This window comes from Talpa occidentalis, unplaced genomic scaffold (assembly GCF_014898055.3).
Source record: "Talpa occidentalis isolate TD23 unplaced genomic scaffold, MPIMG_talOcc4v2.1 talOcc4.6, whole genome shotgun sequence".
NCBI lineage: Eukaryota > Metazoa > Chordata > Mammalia > Eulipotyphla > Talpidae > Talpa > Talpa occidentalis.
In genome coordinates this window covers 31,645,252-31,671,883 of record NW_023604972.1, presented here as the reverse complement: position 1 = coordinate 31,671,883, position 26,632 = coordinate 31,645,252, and the positions used below count along the sequence as shown (strand labels likewise).

The window sequence follows — 26,632 nt, the reverse complement described above, 5'->3', positions numbered from 1 at the left end:
CAAGGTGGGTAAATGCCAATTATTTTGAGTCCTCATCATCTGTGCAAAGCTAGGTGGTACAAGTACATCTGACTAGACAGTTTGAGGAAGTTGTTTTCCTGTTTGATGCACAAGAAAATAATTTTATGAAAGTGTAGGGATGAGAGAGGGAGCAGCTCTGTGCTTCTTTCTGTGTTACCTTTATTATGTTCCTGTTGTCACTGAGACTAATTTAAAAATAGCCTGCAACAAGAATGTTCTATTCACCAGCCACCTTTTCCACCTTTCTTCTTTTTTTGTTGCTGTTTCTTTTTTGTTGCTGGAGCCCCTGCAGGTTTCTGGTGTCTTGGGGGTATAATATTACTTGTAGATGCAGATGCTGTTGCTGCGCTGCCAGGTCTTGGAGAGGTGGGTGGGCTGCTCACAGTCTTACTGGCATCCCTGAAGTAATTAGATTAGGAAGGTGTTGGTCACTCATATATTCCAACAACATAAAAGTCTGGATTTCACTTTCTAGCCCTAAAGATCTCTCATAAAATCTCTTTTAGATGGGTTTCCCAGCTCCCCATGATTTTTCTTTTGAATGAGAATTTTATTGCTTTATAATTAAAAAGTAACACATGGTACATACCAACATTTATACTTAAAATAACTTATAATACTACCATGTAGAAATAATTTATTTAATAACATTTTAGATGCTTCTTTCTAGCTACTGATTATTTCTGTTTATCTATTGATTTAAATGACTCAGTATGGCTAACTTTTGAAGGTATTGGAATCCTAATATTTACAATACAATCCTATAATCCTAGTATTTTTAATACAGTCAAGCCAGAAGTACATTCTCTTTCCTTTATGAGCACACAGCAAGCTATTTATCAAAGATATCTGACTATACTTCTCATACTTAAAATATATTAAAAAAACTTCTGACTAATGATCCTGATCCATCTCAGAAGAATCATACTACGCTCTCAGTGATTTCATTTGGGGAGCAATGACTTACAGCTCAGATGATGCGCCTGCAGTTGCTCCCTGGGTTCCCTTTCCAATCTGATCCTTCTTTTTACCCTTCTTTCTTCCCCGGTAGTAAGAACGTTCTCGCATTGGTAGCCATCTTTCTGGATCTGGAGTCACTTTGGGGTCATAATTCTTAGGCAGTTTTCCTGTGTAACAAATAAGAAATGAGAGGTTTGTCCATAAGGTTTTCATGATTGTCTAAACAATGTGTCCAAGCCTGGGAATGAAAAACATTAGAACTGAAATTTAAGAGTTTCATCTGTATAACCTAGCAGCAAAAAACGCTTTATTTCTAAGTATGACATGAAATTCAGAAGCCATTAAGAAAAAGACTTCATATATATATCTATGTAAAACATTTAAAATTTTAATTTGGTAAAAAATACATTTTTAATAAAAACATCAAAACAAAAAATATTTGCATACTATGTAACAGAGTAGATCAGTATTCTCAATATAGAACAAATTCTTAATAACAGATAAATCACACAAAGAATGGGCATATCTGTAATCAGGGTAAGTCAGGAGAAATACGTAACTACCCATGAAAAGATGAAAGTCTTACTAATTAAAAATGAAAAGAAATTCAATCAAACTGACAAATATGAAAAGCAGTAATACCCAGTGTTTGTGACAGGAAACTCAAAACATTTCTGGCAGAAGGATATAATGGCATAGCCTTAGTAGAGAGCAGTTTAATTTGGCAGTACTAGTTAAAATTTATATTTCTAGAAATTTATCCTGAGAAAATCCATAGTTATGTTTGAAAGAATATTCTTTGTGATATCCTTATATAACAAACTTAAATGTCTATCGATAAGAAAAACAACTCAAAAAATTATAGTATACCTACACTTGCAAATATACAACTGGGTTAATAAGTACAGTTACATTTAATAATTTGAAAAAATGTCTGCACTACTAAAAAAAAGTCTGCACAACACAGTCTAAATTAGAAGATTAAAACAAATTATCCTAATGATATATTCGTATGAGATTTTTATTTTATTTTTATTTTTTTAGAGGCATATATTTTTATTTATTTATTTGTTTGTTTGTTTGTTTGTTTGTACATGCCCTGGGTACAGTCAGAAGCGCGGGAGGGTGAGAGAATCCACCAGAGCCAGAGCGGGGAGCAGAGCAGGCAGAAGGACCGAAGCACACTGCTGAGGGGAGCAGCGGGCGGCAGGAGAGGTCTGCGCGCCATGTGGGACCCTCCTCCGGGGGCCGGGGAGCAGCCGGGGACTGAACTGGTGCAGCTGAGGCTGCAGGCAGCTTTGCAACCCAGCGCTCAACCGCTGCGCCACGAGGGAGGCCCTCGTATGAGATTTTTAAAAACTTATTGATTGAGGAATAAATACACAGTCTGTATGTTTCTATGTATAGAAAAGCTAAATAATTATCTCTGGGAGCAGGAATTTAAAGGAGGGCATTGTCTACTCTTTATGTCATTCTACAATGATGAAAGTCTTTGTTTCTTGTGTTTTTAAACTGAGCATATATCAATTGTTAAGTTTTAGAATATGCTCACCTGGAAACCACAAGAAAAAGAGAAAGCAAAGTGAAATTGAGCTTATTTTTGCTACCTTTACTCAGCAGGTAAAGGTTGTTCTCTGGCACTAATACTTAACTGAGTTTTTAAAAATTTTCAAATACTGTAACAAAAGTGAAGAATAAAACTCTGGTTAAATGTAATATATTGAACGCAAACGTTAGTTTCTGTACTATCTCAAAACTACTGAAGTGGCAGTAAACACATTAGAAGAAAGAATAGGACATTTTTTCATATGCCTGTTGGCCATTTGCATTTCCTCTTCAGAGAAGTTTCTTTTTAGCGCTTCTGCCCATTTTTTGACAGGATTATTTTCTTTGTTGTTGTTGAGTCTCATCAGCTCTTTGCAGATTTTTGTGATCAGTCCTTTATCATTAGTGTTGTGTGCAAAAATGTTCTCCCAGTCGGTGGGGTTTCTCTTTGTTTTTGTTATTGTCTCTTTTGCTGTGCAGAAGCTCTTTAATTTGATGTAGTCCCAGCTGTTTATCTTTGCCTTCACTATCACTGCTTTGGGTGATGTGTCTGTAAAGATGTCTTTGATGTGCATATCACGTAGTGTTTCGCCTATATTTCCTTCTATGTATTTTATGGTTTCAGGTCTTATGTCTAGTTCTTTAATTCATTTTGAGTTGATTTTTGTGTACGGTGTGAGGTAGTGGTCAAGCTTCATTCTTTTGCATGTAGCGACAGGCATATGAAAAGATGTTCAACATCACTTGTAATCAGGGAAATGCAAATCAAAACTACCATGAGATACCATCTTATACCAGTGAGAATGGCACATATTAAAAAAACTAGCAACAACAAATGTTGGCAAGGATGTGGAGAAAAAGGAACTCTCCCGCACTGTTGGTGGGAGTGCAAACTGGTCCAACCACTATGGAGAGCTGTATGGAGATTTCTTGACCTACTAGACATAGAGCTTCCATATGATCCAGCAATTCCACTCCTAGGTATTTACCCAAAGGACACAGAAACATCAATTCCAAAGAGCACCTGCACCCCTATGTTTATAGCAGCACTGTTTACAATAGCTAAGCTTTGGAAACAACCCAAATGCCCCAAAATAGATGACTGGATCAAGAAGATGTGGTACATATACACCATGAAATATTACTCAGCATTCAAAAAAGATAAACACATGCAATTTGCAGCAACATGGATGGCGCTGGAAGGGATCATGCTCAGCGAAATAAGCCAGAAAGAAAAAGAATGGTCTCACTCATAGCAGGAATCTAGAAAACTTAAATAAGGGACCAGGAAAATGAATAACTATAAGAAAGTGAAAATCAAAATCAACAAAAAACTATGAACCAGACACTCTAGAGGTAAATCAATGTACGGCATTCCCCTGATTAAAGGTCCAAGGTTGGGCACTGACCTATGCTGACCCATTCAGGTTAAGGGGAAAGACTTGCTAATTCCAAACAAGTCCATCTATATCCTATTGGACGTAATGACATGTTTCTAACAAACACCCAGTGACTCTAATGGAGTTCAATATTGTGTACTGCAGAATAAAAAGATGCAAACTACTGGATCTGCTAACCTTCCTCTACATCACTATAAAAGTGAAATTTCTTAAATCAGCTTATGGAATTCTATATACTTGTATCACCCCTTCCAAGAGCACCTTATATATAAGGAACTAGTACACTAGGCACTGTTAAAAGAGCTTTATATGTAGTATCTCACGCATTACTGTGAGATATGTTATCATATTCCATTTTATAGATGGAAAACTCAGGCAGGTAAGTTCAGTGACCTGTTTAGTCTCAATGAAGAGCACCATCACCACAGCAACAATTTGAATTCAGGCAATCTAACTCCAGAGTTGTACTTTTTAAATAATAAAATTAAATGGCAGCTATAGTCAAATCAAAAGTCAATGCTCAAGTATGCAAGAGGAGTGTATTTATGTCCTAAGGTTTCCGTGTAGAACTAAACTCAAGTTATTAACTTATAGAAAGGAACATAAAGATTTTAAGAAATCTTACCCTTCTTTTTTTTCTTCTTCTTTTTTAAATCTCCCTGTCTACAAAGAGAAGAAAAAATCATTACCATCATGATGTGAAAATACTTAGAGCATTAATGTGAGCTGGGAACTTTATCATAAAGGTGTTTTAAGTCTTGGTGCTGGCTCACCAAAGCTAATAAAATAATTACGATATTAAATTAAGTTAAATCCAACTTCATACACTACTTTTTGGAAGGCAGTTTAAAAAAGAGGGGTGACAAATATTTTCAGAAAGCAAATACCATTAACACTGGCACATAGTGTGTCTAAATAAAGGTAAGAAATTTGCACAATCGGTGGTAAGTTAACTTATATTTGGCAAAACTAGAGAACAGATAATTCAATCCTTTGCCAGAAGAACAAATATGGGCAAATTCTAAGCAAAGAATATCTCAGGGAGGATATGCAAGACAAGTAACATAAGTTCTCTCCTTGGGAGGGAGAGCAAAAATTTAATCAGCAATTTTTATCTTTCAACTTTTGAACTTGATGCATTTACTGAATTTAAGGAAAAGCAAAATATTAAGTACATTGACCAATTTTTTAAAAAAGGCACTGGGAAGAGTATAAATCAAAACATTTCAAAAATAAATACTCTGATAGCTATAGTGAAGAGAGAAAGTCATTTTAAAAAAATCAATAAATATTCATGTGATACACTTCTATAGGGGACTATGAAACAATGAACTGGAAGGATGACACAGCAACAATTTCTGCCAAAACATCACCTTACTAAGGCATTTCATTGTGAAGGTTCTTTCAGGATGGTCATAAGAAGAAGGAATGCAACATCCAATTTCTTAGAGCTTCAATCAGTCACCCAGACTATGCAATCGTCTTCTAAATTGTCTCCCAACAAATCACACTCTACAGTTATACCTGCAATTACCCAAAAGTTTTCTGCCATTTCTTACTTTTTGTCTTTTGCTCGCCCCATCCTCATCTTCTCAGAGTCAATGTAATCTCCTCCTCCACGAAATCTCTCCTAAGCTCCACTGCCCCTAAGGACTGACTATTCTCTCTGGTATATACCCTGCACAATCATAACATATGCAACCTTTATTGAAATTATTGTTTAAATATACTTCCTTCTCCTAGACTTTAAATTGTTTTGAGGACAAAGACTGATTTATTTTATGTCAACAATAGCAATACTCAAAAGAAGTTAAACCTTTGCACCCAAAAGTTAACATAAGTGGTCTTAATAACACATACTCTGCTGAATATCAGGCTAAATTACACTATTAAAACTACTAATGCTGAAATTTAAAAACTTAAAAGTCAATGTACATCTTAATGACTGTTTAAGGGGGAAAAAAAGATGAAGGGATTAGGAAAAAAAAACTGTTGTTACCAATTACCCAATCCTGTTTTAGAAAAGGAAAAAAAAAAAGCCCTCAAAATACTTAAATAAGCATTATTTGAACATCTTCTAAGATCTGGCTTTATTTCATTTCGGGTTCCTGATAGGGTTGAAATTGGAATTGTATGATGAAATGGAATTTGGAACAATGTATTATCTCTGCAGCTCCAACTCCTTATTCAAGTTTAAAAATCCTGTATTGTGGATAATGCCTTTTTTAAAAAATCAGAGTTCATAATAATAAAAGCACAACGAAGAATTTATAATGAAGTCAATCATATACTGTTGCTGATTTTTTTAAGTTGGGGAAAAAAAACAACTTCAAAAGGCATTAAATAAAAGGGACAAAACAGTAAAATTATGAAAATTACTAAACTGGGTGTTACTCTGTTCATCTGGAATAAAAAACAGAATCTTAATTAGTAGGCCTCTGCTAACTGTGCATTTGAGTTGGCAATACAGGAAAACAAGGAAAGAGTCTAATTAGACTCCTTGTAAGTTAATGAACCTGGCTAACCTTTCCTCCAAGTCAGCAAAATTAACCTCAGGTGAACTTCAGGTTAAAATTACTAAAAGTATATCAATAAATTACAGGTAAATAAGGTAAGGCACATCCAGCCTATGGAATACTATGCATAAAAAGAACGAAATATATTCATATTAAGAATATGGAGGGCCTCCCCTGGTGGCACAGTAGTTGAGCGCTGGGCTGCGAAGCTGCCCTCAGCCTCTGCAGCGCCAGTTCGATCCCCAGCTGCCACGCAAGGGTCCCACATGGCGCGCAGACCTCTCCTGCCGCGCCTGCTGCTCCCCTCAGCAGTGTATTTCGTCCGTCTGCCTGTTCTGTTCCCTGCTCTGGCTCTGGTGAATTCTCTCACCCTCCCATGCTTCTGACTGTACCCAGTGCTTGAATAAATTAAAAAAAAAAAAAAAAAAGAAAAAAGAATATGGAAACATCTCCAAGAATTATTAAATGAAAGAAAGCAAGTCAGAAACATTAAGTACAATATAATACCATTTCTGTAAAAACTAAACAAACCATCTAAGGGAAATATTTGTAACTCTACTGTGAATAAATAGAAAAAGAGATCTGGAAGGATACACAATTAATACACAACTAATTCTGGGCTGGGGAGGAAGAGGGAAATGAGGACTAAGTAAGAGCTAGCTGAGCACAGAAAGAGAAGGGAAAAGAATAAAAGAGGGCTTAAATTTTATTCACAAAATTTTTATGAGAATGTGCTTCTTCTTCTCTATATAATTTAAAATGAGTATTAGTGAATGTTGCAATGAAAAACATTACCCTTGTTCCTTTGGTTGACTATCTCCAGTAACTTTTCCACCCTTCTTCCGAATGTATGTAGCACCAGGAGAATTTTCAAGAGCGTCCACATCTACTTTTAGAGACATACTATCTGACGAGGGCAAGTGTTTACTAAGACTGGGATTGAACGAGAGTTCAGGAACACAATAAACATACATATACATATGTCTGCCAAAGAACTATACCAATAGAAAAACACATTTTTAACGCCCTTTGCAAAAACAAAAAAATGTTCATCACATAAAATAACAAGGCAGGTCAAAAAGTCAAATTTTAATTCTATATTCTGAAAGAACTTGAGAAGGGACGAATCTAATCAACTAATTCCTAACTTAATGTACTTTAATGTGGTAGCAGTTTATAAAACTACTAAGGGCCTCCCTGGTGGCGCAGCGGTTGAGCGCTGGGTTGCAAAGCTGCCTGCAGCCTCTGCAGCGCAGGTTCAATCCCCGGCCGTCAGGCGAGGGTACAATATGGCGCGCAGACCTCTCCTGCCGCCCGCAGCTCCCCTCAGCAGTGTATTTCGTCAGTCTGCCTGTTCTATTCTCCGCTCTGGCTTTGGGGAATTCTCTCACCCTCCCATGCTTCTGACTGTACCCAGTGCTTGTATAAATAAAGAAATAATCTTAAAAAAAAAAATAAAACTACTAGCAGTTTATAAAACAGTCTTGCTTATTACAAAGATTTTGACGTACTGCTTTTCCTACCACCCCACCTCAGTTTGGGAACACACCCATATTGGAGTATCACATGATCCAAACTCAGTCGATCAGGGCAGTGAATTTTGGTATAGTCAGTATTTACTTGAGATGGGCATGTGACCTAAGACAGTTCAACCAAAATGACATTCAGAGTCATGTTCTACTACCCAAATAAAATATGCTTTTTCTTGAGCCTACCACTGTATTTTTCAGTCACATTAATTAATAAATACTCATTTTTTGCTTTGACTACTTAATAAGGGTTTTGTTTGTCAAAATTTACAACAGAAAGTCCCTGGTCAAAACAAGTACTGGAAGACATCTAGTGTATGACATGATAGCAGTCTGGAACAATCAAAAGGATACGCTTTTGCTTTCTCAGGATCTACAAGTGAATAAGCAGAAATAAGCTGAGCCAGGGTATGAATATCTTTTGGATTTTGCCTAAAAGAAGAAACAAGAAAGTTACTAAACAGTTTACGAAACTGGGGAAAGTAACATAATAGGCAAAAGAACGCCTTCATATCAAATAACAGCTATAAAGTTTGGATTTCTACACCCCCCCCCCCTTTCAGAGCTTACTTCCATAGCTGTTCTAGGTCACTAATTGCCTCCTTCTTCCGTCCATATTTGAGTTTGAAGTTTGCAGCTTCTCTTATCAAGGACAAATGAGCAGGAGATTTGGGCTACAGGTTCAATAAAAAGAGCAAAAGAAGTTTTAAGCTAAATATCTAGCAAGACATTGAAGTTACATTCACTAGTCCTTTAAAACAGACCTATTCATTAGATTCTTCATCTTAAGTTTTACTATACGCGTTAAACAACAAAAACAAATAAATGCACATATATACCAGGTGGCGGGGTGGACAAACTAATACAAGTAACTACCAATTCATGAATTTGGAACACAACCCATCTCTAGATTGCTTATAATTAGAAATATTCTCCATAATCAAATCTTAGATTTCACCACAGTTCTCAAATATTAATTCAACACAATATTTCCCAGAACACTGGTATCCTGCCTGTACAAATAACACTAACAGTACAGATGTTTACAAGCTAGATATGGCCTATACAAAGACCCATACTGGGAAAACATGAAGATGTTCTTATTAGCTGGAGATATATAATTATGTCAAATACTACTGTTTTACCAATTACTACACCCACCTTTAGCCACTAAAGATGAGTTCTCTTATATGCAACTGTGAATTATTATATTGGTATTTCTTGAGACTATACCCACAAACACACAAAGGAACGCTTTAAAAAACATGAGTGAGCTATTTTTTCTCATTTGTAGCCATTTCTTACTTCTGACAACTTTAGATCTGGCATACTAAAAAAATGAGTAGCAGTCTAATAGCATTCCATCTTTTCAATAGTGAATTGAAATGTTTCAATGCTCTTAAGTTTTTAGTTAGCTACTGCAGTCTATTTTTATGTAAAAACATGACCCCACTAACAGTTTATTTATTTACCTGATGGCTTTGATACCACTGGATAGCTTGTGTGAAGACCTCAATGGCACTATCAATATCTTCCTCGTGGCTGTACATGGTCACTAATGCAGATACCTAACGAGTCAAAGGTATATATTAATGAATAAAACCCCACTTTCTCTCCCAAATAAATTTTTTGAAAATGAAAAACACTGAAAAAATAGCAAATAAAGGTTGCTAGGCTCTTTGCCAGTACCTAATTAGTCTTAAACATTGGTATGTTTCTATAGCATAAAAACTAGAAATACCATGAACAATAGTGTATTCCAAATAGAAAAGTATAAAATACACTTTCCCTCAAATGCTGTGCCAGTTCACAACTAGTTCACAAGAAAGCAAGCATAAAATTTGAGACTAAGCACTGACAAAACCAGTTTATGTATGAGACATCGCCAGGATATTCAACTGCATGTTCAGTGAGGTATACAGAACTGTGATTAAAGCCCCACAACGAGTCACATGGAGTCTGAGCCTGGTGTGTGGGAGGGACAGTAAGGAGGCCCAGGTGGCTGGAATGGAGTGAGGGGGAAGAGCAATAGGAGATTAGGACAGAAAGGAAATAGAAGGAAAAACCTGCATCTTTGAGAAAAATCAATAAAACTAATAAACCTACAGCTAGACTAGTCAGAAAAAAAAAAAAAAAAAAAAAAAGAGAGAGAAACCACAAACAGCCAGTATCAGGAAAAGGTTCTACTCATATTTATAGGGTAAACTGGGACTATCTGAACATTTTCATGCCAATTAATCCAAATACCTACATGAAAGGTAACAGAAGGTCAAACAACAAATATTAGAAACATTTTATTTTTAGCTCTATATCTGATTCTAATATAATCATATTCCAGTTTTCAAAATATGAATCTTCAAAAGGGAAAGTACTAACATAACACTATGTTTATTGAGTGCAACTGTGAATAAGTTGTTAGAGAAACAAACGTGAATCAAACAGCCCTCATTCAACAAGTGCACATAGCACCACTGTAAAATTAGTCTCTGTTTTGAAACAGATGCTTTCACAGCTATGTTAGTGATTTACATTTGTGATGCTTGAATAATCAGAGAACTACAAGCTAAATGTGTTGGCCACCATTAAATTGTTTTTAACTCAAAGAAATCACACCGAAGACATTATAAATAATTTAGTACCATTCTTAGGTTATGTGAGGTTGACTCTCAGTGGTATGGTGGAAATAATGTCTAGCATATTTGACTAAATAAGGAACCAATGCAAAGTAGAGTACAGAATGAAATTAAAGTTATACCAGAAAGTATGGTTACTATTTTAACTACTAGTCCTACATTATGAATATATAAAGAAATAAGCAGAAATTAAAATGACACAAAGAAACATCAAACATAACAATGGATTAGTAGGTTCCTTACTTTTTTTAGTCTTATAATATTTTAGTTATAAACTCACCATGCCTGGTTTATGCTTTAACTCCTCTATGCTTCTCAATATTAGACATGCTTTGGAAATATTACCTTAAGAGATTAAAAGTGAAATTAGCAACACATTGAAGAAAGTATATTATGAAAAAACAAATATAAGAAGTTTAAGAGAAATATTTTAGATCTCTGAATACTTAAACTTTAGAATGTTGAGAGTAATGTACTCTATTTATTCATTTGACAGAAAGGAAAACGAGTGCCAAAGAAACATTAACCTCACATAGAATGTTAATGGCAGAGCTGCTACCAGAAAAGCAGTCTCCCATCTTTCAATCTACTGAGTTTAACTCCCCCTTTTTTCAGACTGTATCTTTGTGGTGAGACTATTTACCTAAGGTCCTTGAAACATGTTACTATAGATATATGTGCAATGAAAAATTACACTATGGTGTTAAAATTCTGATTTCCCACTGATTACAAATTTAAATAACTAAAATCTTCCAAAGGCTTTAAAAACAAGACAAACCCATGAGCAGTTCTTTCTGAGTAATTTTAGCACAATAAATACTTCTTGCAAAAACAAATAAAACCAGATAAAGAAAGTATAAAAATAAAGAGAAGAACAAGAAAAAGGAGATAGAAAAAGGAAAAAAGAAACAAAGGAGGAAGGTAAGCAAAAGTGAAAATGTGGTAACAAGAAAACCACTGGGTTTCTCATTACCCCAATCAGATGCTTTTTAGACATTTTCTTTCACTATTTCCCAACTCTCCTACCCTCTATTCATGACATTTTAACTATAATAATGTCTAAGACTTTTTTCAACCCCTCCCAAACCAATTATCACTCTCAATGAGAATGCAGAGTCTATACCAGAACTATCTAACACAACTTTAAATTTCATCTAATTTAAACTTCAAGTAGTTACATTAGATAGCAGCTACCAAATATGGGCAACACAGTTCTTGCAAGTCACTCAAGATTAGTTCAAAATCATAGATGAAAACAATGGCATTTTCTATAAGATTCAAAAATATCAATTCTCATTAAATTCCCTTGTCTCTTCTTCCCAAAAGATGTGGGTAATAAAAAATTACCCTTATTTCATGCAAATGCTACTAAGTGACAAATAAAAGCATTTCAATGCATGACATAGCCAGGAAATTTAATTTGTCTTTTGGAACAGAGGAAGCCTTTGCTTCTATTGATTTTCAATGTATAAATTGATAATCATTCTAGTAACTTAGGAATAACTAAAGGCTAACTCCCTACTAAATCTGTTGAAACCCACAAAATCTAGCTACATGTTTGAAACAGTAATAAATATACTTCACCACTATACAAAAAAAGTTTATAATCGCAAAGTCCACAGTTACTTCAGAATCATTCCAAACATGTTTTTATGAAAATGGCATTTTAATCATAATGGAATTATCATTAGTACCTTGGGAAATTTTCAGCTGTGCCATGGTCAGTTTAATTTCAGCTGCTTTTTCTGGATGCTGATCTGAAAATTCCTAAAATTTTTTTAATGGGGGGAAAGATCAAATTAATTTACACAACTAGCTGTACACTTCCCAATTACTTTTCTCAGCTATATAACATTTTAAAGCTTGTTTTAAAATATTAAACTTCTGGTTTCAGAGCAAAATTTTACTTAAGAAAAATCTTACTTAACACTGATTTTGCTTTAAAATTATTCTGAAATTAAGTACAATAATGCCAATTTCCCAGGAAGTCATTAACAGAAATATTAAAAGTACTATGTAAAAAAAATTTTTTTTTAAAGAAAGGTACTCAAATAAATAATGCTTCCTTACTTAGAGTCTCTACTAGGCAACCATCCCCTCAGCATGGTCCTAATTTAATCCACCTTTTCAATGAGTCTACCCTCAGGTAACTCACATATAATTTGAGAGATGGTATAGGTTAATAAAACCAAGTTAGTATCTCTGTAATTGTTTGGGATTTTGATTAGGACTCACTTTATTTAAATCTAACATCATGCTTTCCTTATAATTTGTAGCAATATTTACTGATGCAAATTTATATAAAACAAAACTATAGCCCAAGAATTAAATAAATGACCCTTTGGAATTTATCTACATTTGGTAATTACCTATTATTTTTCCAATGAAATTTACAAATATGTATGTTATTATAACAATGCAACAGGCTGTAACCACCTGATTCTCCTCATTAAAAATCCAAGTAATTCCCTTACCTGAAGCAACTCTATTGCTTTGGTGTGCTGCTTTTCACGGCAGAGCTGGGCAGCCTGGATTAACACTGGCAGGAGATGTTCAGGACTTTGGGACTGTAAACTGGCAGATATTTTGCGGCACTGTTCTGCCTAAAAGAAAGCATTTCCCATGCACCCCCCACCCCGAAAAAATAGCTGGTTAATAAAGTTAAACATGAAACGACCAAACAGAAAAAGATGAGTAGAGGAAGAAGGAAATCAATTGAAACAAAACAGCAAATGAAAAACTGCTTTTCCCTGTAAGTACTGAATTTAAACTAGAAATTCTAAAAACATTTAAGAAAGGACAAGTTACAAACATTTATTTGGATGTTTAAATTCCAGAATTTTGTTAAAAAGATACATCAAACATCAGTGTTTAATTTAAAACAACAAAACATATAGTCATTTCATGTAAAGTATCTGAGAATACCTTGCCTCAGTTCTAAATAATGAAAATGTAACTGACTTTCACTCTCCCACTGAAACCCGAACACCTCTCCTCTCTCCTCTCTCCAAGTTATGAAATTATAATTTTATTAGAATGAATTAAGAAAAATGACTTCAACATTCATAGCGTGGTATCAGTATATACAAATTAAAATGCAAAAACAAAAAGGATGTTTTATCTATCAAATGTCTGGCATCTTTATGATTCTTAATTTGTTTAGTGTAAGATTAGAAATAAGATGAGAAAAAGATCTCATTTAAACATGTGAACACTGTTTTCTCCCTCTTAAAAGCCAACTGCAAAGAACTGGGTAAACTACTTACTTAATAAGTAAAATCTATGACATTTTGAAGAATACATGGGTTTAATACAAAATATAAACTAAAAAATAAATAAATAAATAAATAAAAAGCTGGACTGATACATCTATCCATGGCAGACTTCAAAAGGGTTAGCCAGGGAATCAAACGTCTGTAACCTACCTGGTTTGTGTACATAGCAAGTAAAGCTTTGTTAAATTCTATAGCTTGCAATTGTTTCTTGGAAAGTTTAAACTCTACTCCTTCTGCATTGGTTAATTTCACCTTCTTTTTGGAGTCAAAGACATTTTGGTCCTGAAAAAGGGAAGTTCACCAACCATTAACAGTGACCTCAGGCGCGGCTTCACTGACCCCCACCTTGGGTCTGTGAGGTCCGCCCGGGCGCAATAAACTTTCCCTCCCTTTGAGAAATGTAAAAAAAAACAAACAAACAAACAAAAAAAAGTGACCTCAGACTTTAATTCTTTAATGCTGATTTGGACGCCTACGATGCTTACAAAACTGTCTTGGATTCCTGGTTCACAGAAGGAAAGAAAGCCTTTACAATTTAAATCTACAGTGTCTGTATTTTTCTTCTTTTAGATCATCTGTATATTTTGCTTCCTACCTTAAGTATGAAAAAGCTTAATAAATGAGGAACTTTAAAGGAAAGGAAAACAAGATATCTTCCCATTATCAACTACTTGTTTTGATCTTTTTGAAGAAAAGCACAAGGGATATCAAAAATGTTAAAGTAGGGTCCTCCCTGGTGGCAAAAGGGTTAAAGTCTCAGCACTATCAAGCTATTGCCAGCCACTGGGGCACGAGTTCTAGTTCCAGTCAGGGAGCTAATCCACAAGGTACAAGACCTCTCCTCTCTCACCCAATCCTCCTCTTAGCAGTATATTTCAGTAGATCTGCCTGTTTGTTCTCCACTCTGCCTCTGGTGAATCTTCTAACCTTTTAGCCTCAGATTAAATTCCTATATATTGGAGACAAGTATTACCTAAAAAGTAGTACTTAAAATGTAAAAAGATTACTGAGGATGAAATAAAATGCCCCTTGAAAAATAACATCGAATATCATAAGAACTCAAATGCTAGATTTTTCTTGTTTTCTACCTCACTGGATTTCAAAATTTACACTTGAAATGTTTTTTCATTAAAACAACATTCCAAATGGTGGTTTATTAATACAGCACTTTAAGTTAGGACTGCCTATACACATGCTCGCAATATTTTATATGGTGCTTGGGGAAGGGATACAGGAAATAGAGAGAACCTTACTCACATTCCTTTTCCCCTTACAAAAAACATATAAAAGTCAAAACAAAAAGCACTGGTAAGAATATCACATAAGGAAAACTTGAATTCACATTCAAGAGATGAAAAAATCCTGTAAAACATGCACACATTTAAAGTTTAAAGGTTCACACTGTTTTTATAACAAATAGAGACTGTCCTCATTATTATAAACTGGGAGAAGGGAAATATTTTAAAGTCCAGAGCCTGCACTCATCACTACTGGGAGTTAAACAATACTCTTCAATATGTTAAACAATACAGCAGGGAGGGTGAACTCTAGCAACCGCTGCGCCACCGGGGAGGCCCTGTTAAACAATACTCTTAAACAGTTAAACAATACTCTTAAATAGTTAAACAATAACTGAACTCTGGCATAGAAAGAAATACTTATCCTAGGGCAAAAAAAATGGAGTAACCTGCTTTCACTGTAAAATATAAGTGTAGGGAAGTCTTGGATATTCCATACCTTGTTAATGGTAATGATGTTATTTGCAATTACAGCTAGCAATCCCACATCTGTTGGCCTGAGGACAATAAACAATAGTTAAAATAGAACAAGATTTTTTTAAAAAAAAAAAAACCCTCAGTCCATTTAAATGATACTTCAATTTAATAAATCACTTACTTTAGTTTTATTATCTGATTGTAAAGTTGCAAAGCCTCCTCAGTACAACCCTGAAGCTGAAGAATATAAGCCATCTGCCCATGAATGATGGCAAGTTCTGCCTGTGGATCTTCCTCAGTCCCATCCTAAACAAAAGAAACTTTTATTTTTCTGTGAATTCTCCAAATTGATCCAGATTTACCAAGTGACCCAAATGTTCAAAAAATAACACAATCCCAAAGAAGAAATATGATTTTCAGGAATTTTCCCTTAAAGTCAATTAGTTAAAATGTAGCAATTGCCTCCATAAGAGAGTTTAAATAAGAATGGCAAAGATGGATCCCGTAAAAACATGGCAACAAGTTCAGGAATGCCATTGATTGATCATTAATATTCTTTAAACCCCGAAAGCAAAGGAAAAAAGTTAATCTAACATGTAGGTTTAACTTTAATTCTGGATAATTACCTCAAAAGAACACATTTTAAAAATGCTTCATTCCTTAATTGCAACAGAACTCTAATCCAAAGATTACAGTTCAAACTAATACTCCACAAAGAACTTCAAAAATTGGAGTTGATCCTGTAACTAAAGTCTGTCACTGAACTAACTGCATCATTAAAGTAGCAGCTCTCTTAACTGACACTCCAGATTAATCCCTTTTCTCTATTTATTCTGGAAGGATTGACTGATGCCCACAAAGCACCAAAGCTCAAGGCTAGGAAGAGCAGCCTCTTTTACCACAACCTGAACTCCTGCACTCACCTGGTGAGCATATGCTGATGTGTTTGTTTCCAATCCCATCATGTCAGTTGTGTTTGATAAGGAAACAATAAAACTTAATTACATATTATAGTAAGAACTATGAGTGTGAAAAGAGACTTGTTTCAATGAAAGCTATGTTGAATGCTCAAAAATATTTGATAATGGTGAGTTCCTAAAGAAACTGTCTAATTACTTGTGAGGCAGAAAATGGTAAGAGACTGGTGAAAAAGTTAACATCTATAAATTCTTATAATGAAACTGATTTACAATTGTCTTTAAGATATTTTGCATTTAAAAAAAACCTCAAAACTAGTAATCACGAATGTTGGATTATGTGTGGATTATATAAGAACTATGCATGGAATTTTTATGAATAGATCCGAACTCAAAGGACATGAGTCCTGCATCTAAAATAGAATAAATTTATATTTATATGAATTTAAAATATAATGGTTAAGGTATATAAAAACTTTTATATTTTAATTTCTCAAACTACAATATTTCCTCAAATAACTGAAGAGGGTTTTCACTGAGATTACTATTTAATGATTCTTCATTTACTCCAAAAAACCAAGAAATACTATACTGAAAACTCCTATAAATTTATATTGGTACAACATTTAGGTTTAGTAACACTGGAATACTTACAGCATCTTCTGATAATGAACGGCGACAGAGATCTATAGGAGAAAATGTTTTGAAATTAACATTGCTGGGTAGCTTATTGCTTTTATCATTCCAAAAAATAAGAACTAAATTCTTGGACAGAAGATTTGAAAGATAATTTTAAAAATAAGCAAATGTATTTCACATCAAATATGTTACATAAATATTACTAATCTCTGATTAATCTAGCTTTTTTGGCATTTTTATTTCATTTGTAATCTCTGTTAAAACAAAATTAAAGGTACATTTGAAAAATATAAACAATGATTACAGGTTCCAAAATGTTAATCATAGGAGTATAAAAATAAAGACAATCACCCAGAAATAATCTCAATTATCATCTCAGTTATTATCCTTCAATGTAAATGCACAGTTGCATTTAAAGTGAAAGTGAGGTATTCTATACAGCATCTTGAAACCTCCTTTTCCCCATTTAATAACTGTATCTTTATGTTATACTAAATAATGATCTACATTATTCTTTAAATATTATTTTAATGACCAAATGGTAATCTCTCTTGTGGTTATGAAAAAATTGAGTAAAGAATAAAGTGAGTTTTATTCTTTGAGTCAAAGAACAGAAACTCATGATGCTCAATTTTTATTCTTATAAATGTATTTATTTATCTAATTATTTGCTTAAAATTTCTAAAATGGAAATCCTTGGATCAAAGAGTATGCACATTTTAAAACCTATTACACTGCTTTACAAATGTCTTTAATATGCAAAGTCTATACTACTTTTGCACTCAAATTTGCAATGTATATTAATACTATGATCAAGAAATTATAATATTTAAAACACATTTTTCTTTTCATGGTGTTTTAACTTCTGCTCTTATTTTTACTTTCAACATTTAAGAGCAAAGCAGATGGTTTCATCTTCTGCCCCTACCCATCTGTTCATTGAAGTCCCTATGACATCATTTTTGTAGCTTTCAGGGAAAATGTACAGAGGAAAAGTCTTAAGTATTTCAGAAGCTGAGACCATACATAAGTTCTCTAATAATTTTTTTCCTTAATTAAAAACTTCAAAGCATGTAAATATTTCTCCATATCGAAACAAACATAATGCAGTTAAAATGTGCCTGAATAGTGCTACCAGTGTATAAATGTAGTACATGCATGTATGCACACACACAGATACACCACATTATTATTGTAGTTGAGCACATTTTAGTAAGAATAATGCTAATATTTACTGAACGCTTACATGCCATGAACTACCATAAGTATTTGACATTAATTAACTTAATGTACATTTCATACTCAGTAATTTGTTCAAAAACCTACTCTACAAAATCCAAACTTTAAGGTCTGGTTGAAAACGGACAAGAAGTCTCACTTAGAAATAAATGAAAGATATGCTCAAAAACACATGTGAAAAGCTAATGAAACTTGAGAAATTCTCAATGCATCAATAATTTCCATTCAAAAACATCAAAGTGATATGCAATTTTGGGAATACTTTGCAAAATTACATGCACATTACATTTACATATAATTTTAACAAACTTCCAACCTTCAGCTTTTTGTAGGATTTTCATTGCCTGGTTCAGCTGGCCCTGTCCTATCAGTGCACACGCAGCATTGTAACACAGTTCATGTGTGCCTTCTTGAAGGCCCAAGTTCTCCTGTCACAGAGCAAAGTATCAGTCAAACACTCAGCAGGAATATTATTTCATGGCTGTGTGCATACACAGGGATACTCACTGGAACCACTTTTTCCCAATTGCTTTGAGCTGCAACAACTGCTGAAAGATTTGTTTTTCTCTCCTCATCATAATCATCTTGGGAGTTTCGGACAAGATCTCTATACACAGCTAAGCATTCATCATAGCGTTCTAATCGGTATAACTGAAGAGAAATATTAAAAAAAGAAATCAGAGGAGACAAATACAGTGTGTTAGATCTCTAACGCCATATAAACTTTCTTGGAACCACTAAGGAAATCAAAGTCAGCACAACATGGATAATTATCTTCCCTTATAGTTTTTCACTTAGTTCTTAAGTCACTAATACTTTCAAAAACTTACTTCCAATGAATCTCTACTATACTGCAGATCTACAGGCATGGTTCAATTAGAAAAGTCATTGTTATTTACATCCTTCTTGAGGTTAGATGCTAAGTGGGTTGTGAAAGAAAACCTTTTTACAGAAATAGAAGTTACCTAAATATGAAAATATTTCTTATTACAAAGAAAATATTACGAAATATTTCATATTACAATGAAAATATTTTCCTACAGTACAAAATGATTACTAAGCCCCAGTAAATAGGTACAGAAACAAAGTCAGAGGATAATAAAAGGACTTAATATTTTCAAATTATTCAAAGAGTGTAATCTTTCTAGAAATCAACTATCATACAGAGCAATATCAAGTATACATAACATAGTACCTGCTTACTTCATTTAAGTTGTTCTCAAAGACTGATGCCCTTCATCAGTCTCTAAGTTCTGGAATTTACCCTTAACTCACCCATCTTACCTGAAAAATTCTTTACAGACCTACAATCCATTTATATTGTTAAACTAATACTATCTCTTGGGGACAATGTATACATTATTCGTCCTAAACCAACATTCAAAAAATCCTGAAGAGGGTTTTTGCTAGTTCTGATGTAACATTTCTATCCTTTCATCACTAATAGCCCTGCTTTATATTAGTCTTAATGTTATATCTCAAATCCTTTTGAAAAAGCATTTTCAGGGATTTAATGAAATCCAATTTCTTATCCAACATGACTTTCTTCATTTTAAATCTGAAATAAAATACTCGTTAAAAACTTAAGAAAAATAAAGTTCAACACTTTTTAAATAAGCATATCAGTTCACTAGCCTTCACATGTCAAACTGAAAAAGTATAAATTAAATAGGATTGTTCTTCATTTTCATTTTCTAATTACTCTGAGGAAATAATGTGTTCATAGAATGTTTCATATGCAACTGTATGATGAACAAAAGACAGGGAGTATGTTAAAAGTCAAGAACTGGGTAGGTGGTAAATTTTGTGGAATATCAAAATAGGCTGGGCTTCCTCAGTCCTGCTTCCTGCTAAAGGCACAGTTATGCTCACTCAGGATGATAGTGAATAGGTTTTTCTTTTCCCCTTAAAATTCTCATATTTAATAGTCAGAGAACTCAATTGTTACATATACATCCAACTTTTCAAAGTTCATGTTAAATCTGTATAGGTATAATCATTCTCCACTGATAAATGACATAACCACCCAATTCTTGCTTTCTGATGAGATCAAATAGCAAAGAATTTGCTGAAACTTTGTGGTGTGAACTGAGACCTTCTGTAGTGGAGGAAAAGCATGTGGACACTGAAAGGGAAACTCAAGAAAAGGGAACTCTAGTCCCAACCCCCTCTTAGACTGATGAAGAAGGAAGTCATCTGCCCCAAATCACCTTTCACCCTTACCCAACCTACTCAGTGCTAGGAGGCTGATCTATATGGACTTTCTCACGTCTGGTTTCCAGCTGAATTTGCAGGATAGAGTGTCCTGGCAACAAATCAGATGGATGGAGAAAAAAGAAGCAGAGGCATCTTATCTGTTTCCCTGACTTTGCTCTTGTGGTACCACAAAGGGGTGGTTGTGTCTTTCCATAAAATTCTCAGCTCCTTTCAGACAGCCCCTTGCACACATCTTGTCCTATCTCCGGGTTCTCGCTATGCTTCAGCTCTAAAATATTAACAGTTCCACCTTCACAGATACAGGATTCTGCACTGCCTCTTATGATTTCTCCCTATACCATGTCCAAACTTTTTTACGTCTTCTCTTCATTAAACCTGGCTTGAATTGCTGTGCTTTGAGTGTGCTGGGATTGATCTGCACTGTGACCCTAGGGAAGTCCCCTGATTATGTGACCTCTTCCTATTCTATCAAACAGGAAAATCTCCCCTTTTAGGGAGGGTGGGCAGATAATTCCCCCTCCTTTTCTTTCTTTTGAAAATTATAATATTTTTATTACGTTTCATTGGTTTATAATATTGTTTATGATTTAGATGTATAGGGCTACATATTTTCAAAGTAAACAGGTATTTTAAAGCAATAATTACCACTTGTCCATAAAGTTCCTTTAGTTTGCCTGTCTGCTGGTTGGCACTTTCTATTGTCTTCAAGGCATTTTCAATTCTGTTCAGCCTGTATTCACAATAAGCCTTCTCAAAAGAAAGAGAATTACTGAAAAAGGAAAAACAAATTTGATTATCTAACACTGCAGAACACCCACTATATGACAGATACTGCTCTAAGCACTTGCTATACTGGCACACCTTGGAGATATTGTGGGTTTAGTGCAATAATACAGCAAGTCACACAAATCTGTTGGTTTCCCTGTGCAAATAAAAGTTATATTTATAGTATACTGTAATTCATTAAGTGTGCAATAGCATTGTCTTAAAAAGCAATAAACATTTCTTAATTAAAAAATATTTTATTGCTAAAAAAAAAAGCTAACCATCATTAGAGCCTTTAGGAAATTATGACCTTTTCACTGGTGGAGGATCTTGCCTCCACATTGACAGTTACTGACTGGTCAGGGTATCAGGTGCTGAAGGGTGAGGTGGCTGTGGCAATTTCTTAAAATAAGACAATGAAGTTTGCCACATCAATTGACTCCTTCACAAAAAAAATCTCTATAGCATGAAATGCTTTCATGGATAGTCTTACTAGAATTATTGGCCTTTTGTCAAAAACATGTAGGCTGAAATCATGAATCAGCTGAATGTCTTATATGCAAAGAATACTTGAACATGATTTTAAACGAATTATCATAGAAATTTCTTAAATCTACTAATCAAATAACAAGTCATACAATGCCGTTTTTAACTTGTTGAAGGTTAACCAAAAAAAGTTGACCAAAAATCATAAAAGAATATAGTACTTGTAACCAAGCAACTAGTAGACACAAGAATACACAAATACAATTTACATTCAGACTTAAACATTCACCTAATTGTGATACCTGAAATTTAAATTTGAAGTTTTAAACATAAGCCACAAGGAAAAATATTTATTAAAGGAAATGGCAATATCCCTTATTTACTTGCCTTTACAAAAATTATTTGAAAATATTCCTACCTCACAAAATATCTAAAATTCAAAATACTGAATTTTAGCATGAACATGTCTACTAGTACAGAGTCCCTTTGTTTCTTTTATTTTAAATGAAATTTTAAAATTAGTTTTCAATCTGTAGTACATGTATATGGCTCAAATGAAAAAAACACAAAGGTACACACTAAGAGGTTTTATTGTGCTATTCAAACCTATGTGCCTCCCACCCTCACTCCAGCAAGTGACTATTTTTATTAATAGTTTCTCTAGTGTTTTTCAAACACAGGTAAATACACACACGTTTTTGTATCTTCCTTTTCTTATATAAGAGGAAGTACACTATATACTGCTCTGCATCTACAAATCAGCATCTCATTAAAGAATCAATATGCTACAAACTTCATTTCAATACATATTTCTTTTAAGGTTTAGGCATAACTATAAAAAAATCAAATTACAGTAGTAAATTCACATTCACAAAGTGCTAAAGATAGTAAATGAAAAAGAATAACAAAAAAATTGCTATTCTGCAAAAATGCTAAAGAATTCTGACACTGAAAGAGCTTGACCTAACGTCACACTCACCTAAAAGATTCTCAAAGGAGGTATAAACGCAGAGGTCAGATTCAGACCACCATACCATCCTAGAGCCCTCTATCAACTTAAAGACTTCAAAAGTATATACGTATTCATTGCTAATCTACAAGTTCTGCCTTCTCTCTTTTTTTTTTTTTTAATTAAACTTCTGGTAAGTTGCTCTCCCTATGTCCTCCAAAAATTCTTATAACATTTCTGTACCATGTTCCTCCACAGTTTATCTTTATCTTAGTGGTTCAAAGGGAAAAAAGGGGTAAAGAAAGAAAAAGCACCCTAAGTTTCGGAAACGTTACTAGCAAGCAATAAAAGCAATAAAAGGTGGAAAGAAAATGGTAAAAAAATCACTAAATATTGGAGGTGGGGGTGGGAAGTAACCATGGAAATGGTTATAGCTATGGTAAACATGTTTCTAATAAATATACAAAAACTGGATCACTCACTTGGCTAACACTTTGGTGTGAGTATTGATGACATTTAGGGCTTCCTTAAAACTTCCATTCTGGATAAGGCATACCACCTTACAGTGCAGAGCAGTTACATCATCCTTGTTTATCTGCAGTACTGGAAAACAATTACAGGAAACAATTCTTCAATTCATTCCCCTTTCACATTTTTAGTAAGATTTCTCACCTCCTGCCTCAGGAAATTACATATTTTTCCAATTTTATCGCAGTAGCAATTATTAGCAAAACTTTTTTTTTAAATGACTGGTTTTCATTTTTAACTTAAGTGACAATAAGGAGCGTTATAATTATGAGGTTTTTTTTTTAAAAAGATTTATTTATTTATTTATACAAGCACTGGGTACAGTCAGAAGCGCAGGAGGGTGAGAGAATTCACCAGAGTCAGAGCAGAGAGCAGAGCAGGCAGACTGATGAAGTACACTGCTGAGGGGAGCAGCAGGCGGCAGGAGAGGTCTGTCATGTGGGATCCTTGGCCAGGGATGTAACTGGTGCTGCAGAGGCTGCGGGGGCAGCTTCCGTAACCCAGCACTCAACCACTACACCACCAGGGAGGCCCTAATTATGAGTTATTTTTAATGAGATACCCCCAAGATACATGTATCAAAGAGAAATAAAGAAGCTGCCTCCTCCTGCTATTGGGATACACACTATACTGTACATGTTTTAAGTACTCAAGGAAAAGTAAGAAGTTTATGTCTTGGGGAACTGGAAAGCAAATGACTTAGGTTTGGGTACAAGTTTGCCACCAAATGCCGAGAGATCTTGGCTGAGTCCTTTAACTGCCAAATCTCAATTTTTTGATGTGCAAAATGAGCATAAAAACATTACCTATTTTACAAGTTTATTATGAAGATTAAATGAGAATATTTTGGGGAAAAAAACCCATATATTGTAAAACATATAAACACAATTTATCTTGATGGCAATTATTTCCAAAACCATTAAAAATTTCCCTTTTCCTTAAGATTACCAAAGAGTACAAGAAGAATCCAGTGCTAAACAGCTGTATGCTGCCCAAATGACCAGGATCCCTACCCATGCTCTGCTCCTCGGCAACTACAGGATTCCGCTTTTGTATAAGAATCCAAGAATTTCAACTAAGAAAATACATACTGGAGAATAAACTGACAGCCCCTAATGATCAAGTAATTCCTGAAAAATACTTATTACATTACTACTGAAAAGTACTGCAACGGGGGCCTCCCTGGTGGGGCAAGGGGTGAAGACGCAGCCTGTGGAGCTGTCTACAGCCTCTGCAGTACGAGATCAATTCCCTGACGCCAGGGAGCAACCCACAAGGCACAGCAGACTTCTCCTGACTCACCAGCTGCTCCCCTCAGTGGTGTACTTCCATCGATCTGCCTGTTCTGTTCCCCACTCTGTGTCTGGTGAATCCGTACCCCAGCTCTTGTATGCATAAATAAATCAATCTTTTTTTAAAGAAGTACTGCAATGTTCCAGGTCTAGGCAAAGGCTATAAGTTAATTCAAAGCACATTTAAAAATCAAATAATTCTAATTTCTAGGCATTTTCTTCAATGTTTGAATGCACTGTGTACAATCACTGTTTTCCACACTAACCTAGCAATAGGTTGTTGAGTATTCGCTAAAGAGCCGTGCATGTTACTGACATATCTTGTATGTCATTACTGCTTTTAAAAAGCCAAACCTTGTCCTGGCAATTACATTTCCAAGTCTAACAGACGCAGGCTGCATCTTCAGTGAAGACGTGAGCACGACAAAGTGCATTAAAAAGCATGGCCACGTTAGATTTATACAGAACAGGATGAAAGAAAGTAGTGAGTGAGCCTTACACTGAAGGCAATTTACTCACAAATATTAGGAGCTAACATGTCTTGCTACTTTATTTCACAGTGCTCTGCACACACATTTTCTGGTCTAAAGACACCGGACAGATTCTATCTGTGGGAATGACAGGCCTGACAGCACATCAGCCCTTCCCTCTCCCCTGAATCTGCACACCGTGCACCTCGTCGTCAGCACCAGCTTCTTACTTACGTGTCCCAGACAGGTTCCCTCCTCCGCCCGCCACCCCCACCCCCAGCCCGACTTCGGCCCAAGAGAACCAGCTCCCTCGACAACATAAACTCGACCACTCCACTAAAGGTAAGGAGAAAAGCAGGACTCAAGAAAACAGATTGGAAAAGGCGTCGGGGGATGCGGTCTCTTTAAATCCCCCCCCCTCGCTTCCAGTGGGGCGCAGAGGGGACGTACACGTGGCTCAAAGCACCTCGGAAGCCCGGGCCCGCCGGGAGGAGCAGCCCGGCAGCTCCCCACGGCCGCCCGGCGTTCCAGCCCGAGGCGCGGACGGCGGGGTCTCCCCTCCCGGCGCCTACTCCGCGGCGCTCGCGCGCGCACAAGGAGGCCGCATCCTCCCGCTCGCCCGGGCTCCCCCTGACACTTACTCTTGTTGATGGTCTTGAGAGCGCGCGTGAAGTCGCCATTCTGGCCATAACGGTTCACTTCACTCCAGAGCGCAGGCACCGAAACCCCCCCGCTGCCGCCGCTCGCCATCTTGGAGGAGAGAAGGGGCGGGGCGGCGCGACCTCTGCCCCGGAAGAAGATCTCGGAGGCGGCCCGGCGGAGGAGGAAGCCGGCTGCTGGTTGCTAAGCGTTGTGGAGTCGGAAGCGTCCCCGCTGCAGACTCGGCGTCAGAGACCGTAATCTCCCGCCCTCTTTGCGTGGACGTTCTTTACATCTTGCGCGAAGTATGTCTGGAGGAAGGAGGCGTTGGAGTCCCGCAAAAGGTCGAGAAAGGGTTCACCAGTGCGAAGCCCGGCGACCGTCTACGAAAGATAAATAAAATATGGGGGGGGGCACGAAAGAATCGTAGGGTGTCATTTTATATCGCAAGGGAGGAAAGATTTCCTGATGCTAGAGAGAAATTCATAGACTAGGCATTTGAAAGAGATCTCGAAAGGGAGATTAGGAATAATGTGCTTGGTGCTGGTTCCCTCAGAGAACATCTCCAGTCGCAGAGCAAAAACATGCAGAAAGCCCCCGGTTGTCCTTTGGAGTCTAGTTTAGAGGCAGTGTCAATTAGGTTGGAAGGGTAATTTTTTGTGTGTGGGGAGAGAATGCCCGGATTCAGGTCGTAGTACTGCGATTCACTCTAAGTCTGCTTGTCAACAGCTTAATTTATTGACGTTCTAGTTTTCCTTAACTGTAAATATAGGTATGTCGTTTTTAAAGATAACGCGTGCATTTTGGCTTAGAAAATACTCAAGTGACACATACAAGGGTGTGCGTTTAATATTTTTATTAAGGCTTTAAATGTCAGACGAGTTGTTGAGTAGTATA

The 26,632-nt window shown here is 35.7% G+C and overlaps 1 protein-coding gene across 1 annotated transcript; it reads right to left on the bottom strand.

Moving 5' to 3' along the window:
* SRP72 (signal recognition particle 72) lies at positions 1-25,870 on the bottom strand. Its single transcript, XM_037529097.2, has 19 exons — positions 25,738-25,870; positions 23,289-23,409; positions 21,252-21,375; positions 18,897-19,040; positions 18,706-18,817; positions 17,166-17,197; positions 15,776-15,900; positions 15,617-15,674; positions 14,030-14,161; positions 13,079-13,207; positions 12,299-12,371; positions 10,885-10,949; positions 9,444-9,539; positions 8,542-8,645; positions 8,326-8,403; positions 7,238-7,375; positions 4,552-4,589; positions 989-1,148; positions 1-420 (listed from the first exon to the last, which is right to left on the bottom strand). Exons 1-19 carry the CDS (start codon positions 25,844-25,846, stop codon positions 243-245), a joined length of 2,016 nt encoding a protein of 671 aa, XP_037384994.1. The 5' UTR covers positions 25,847-25,870; the 3' UTR covers positions 1-242.
* Between the last annotated feature and the right edge of the window lie 762 nt (positions 25,871-26,632).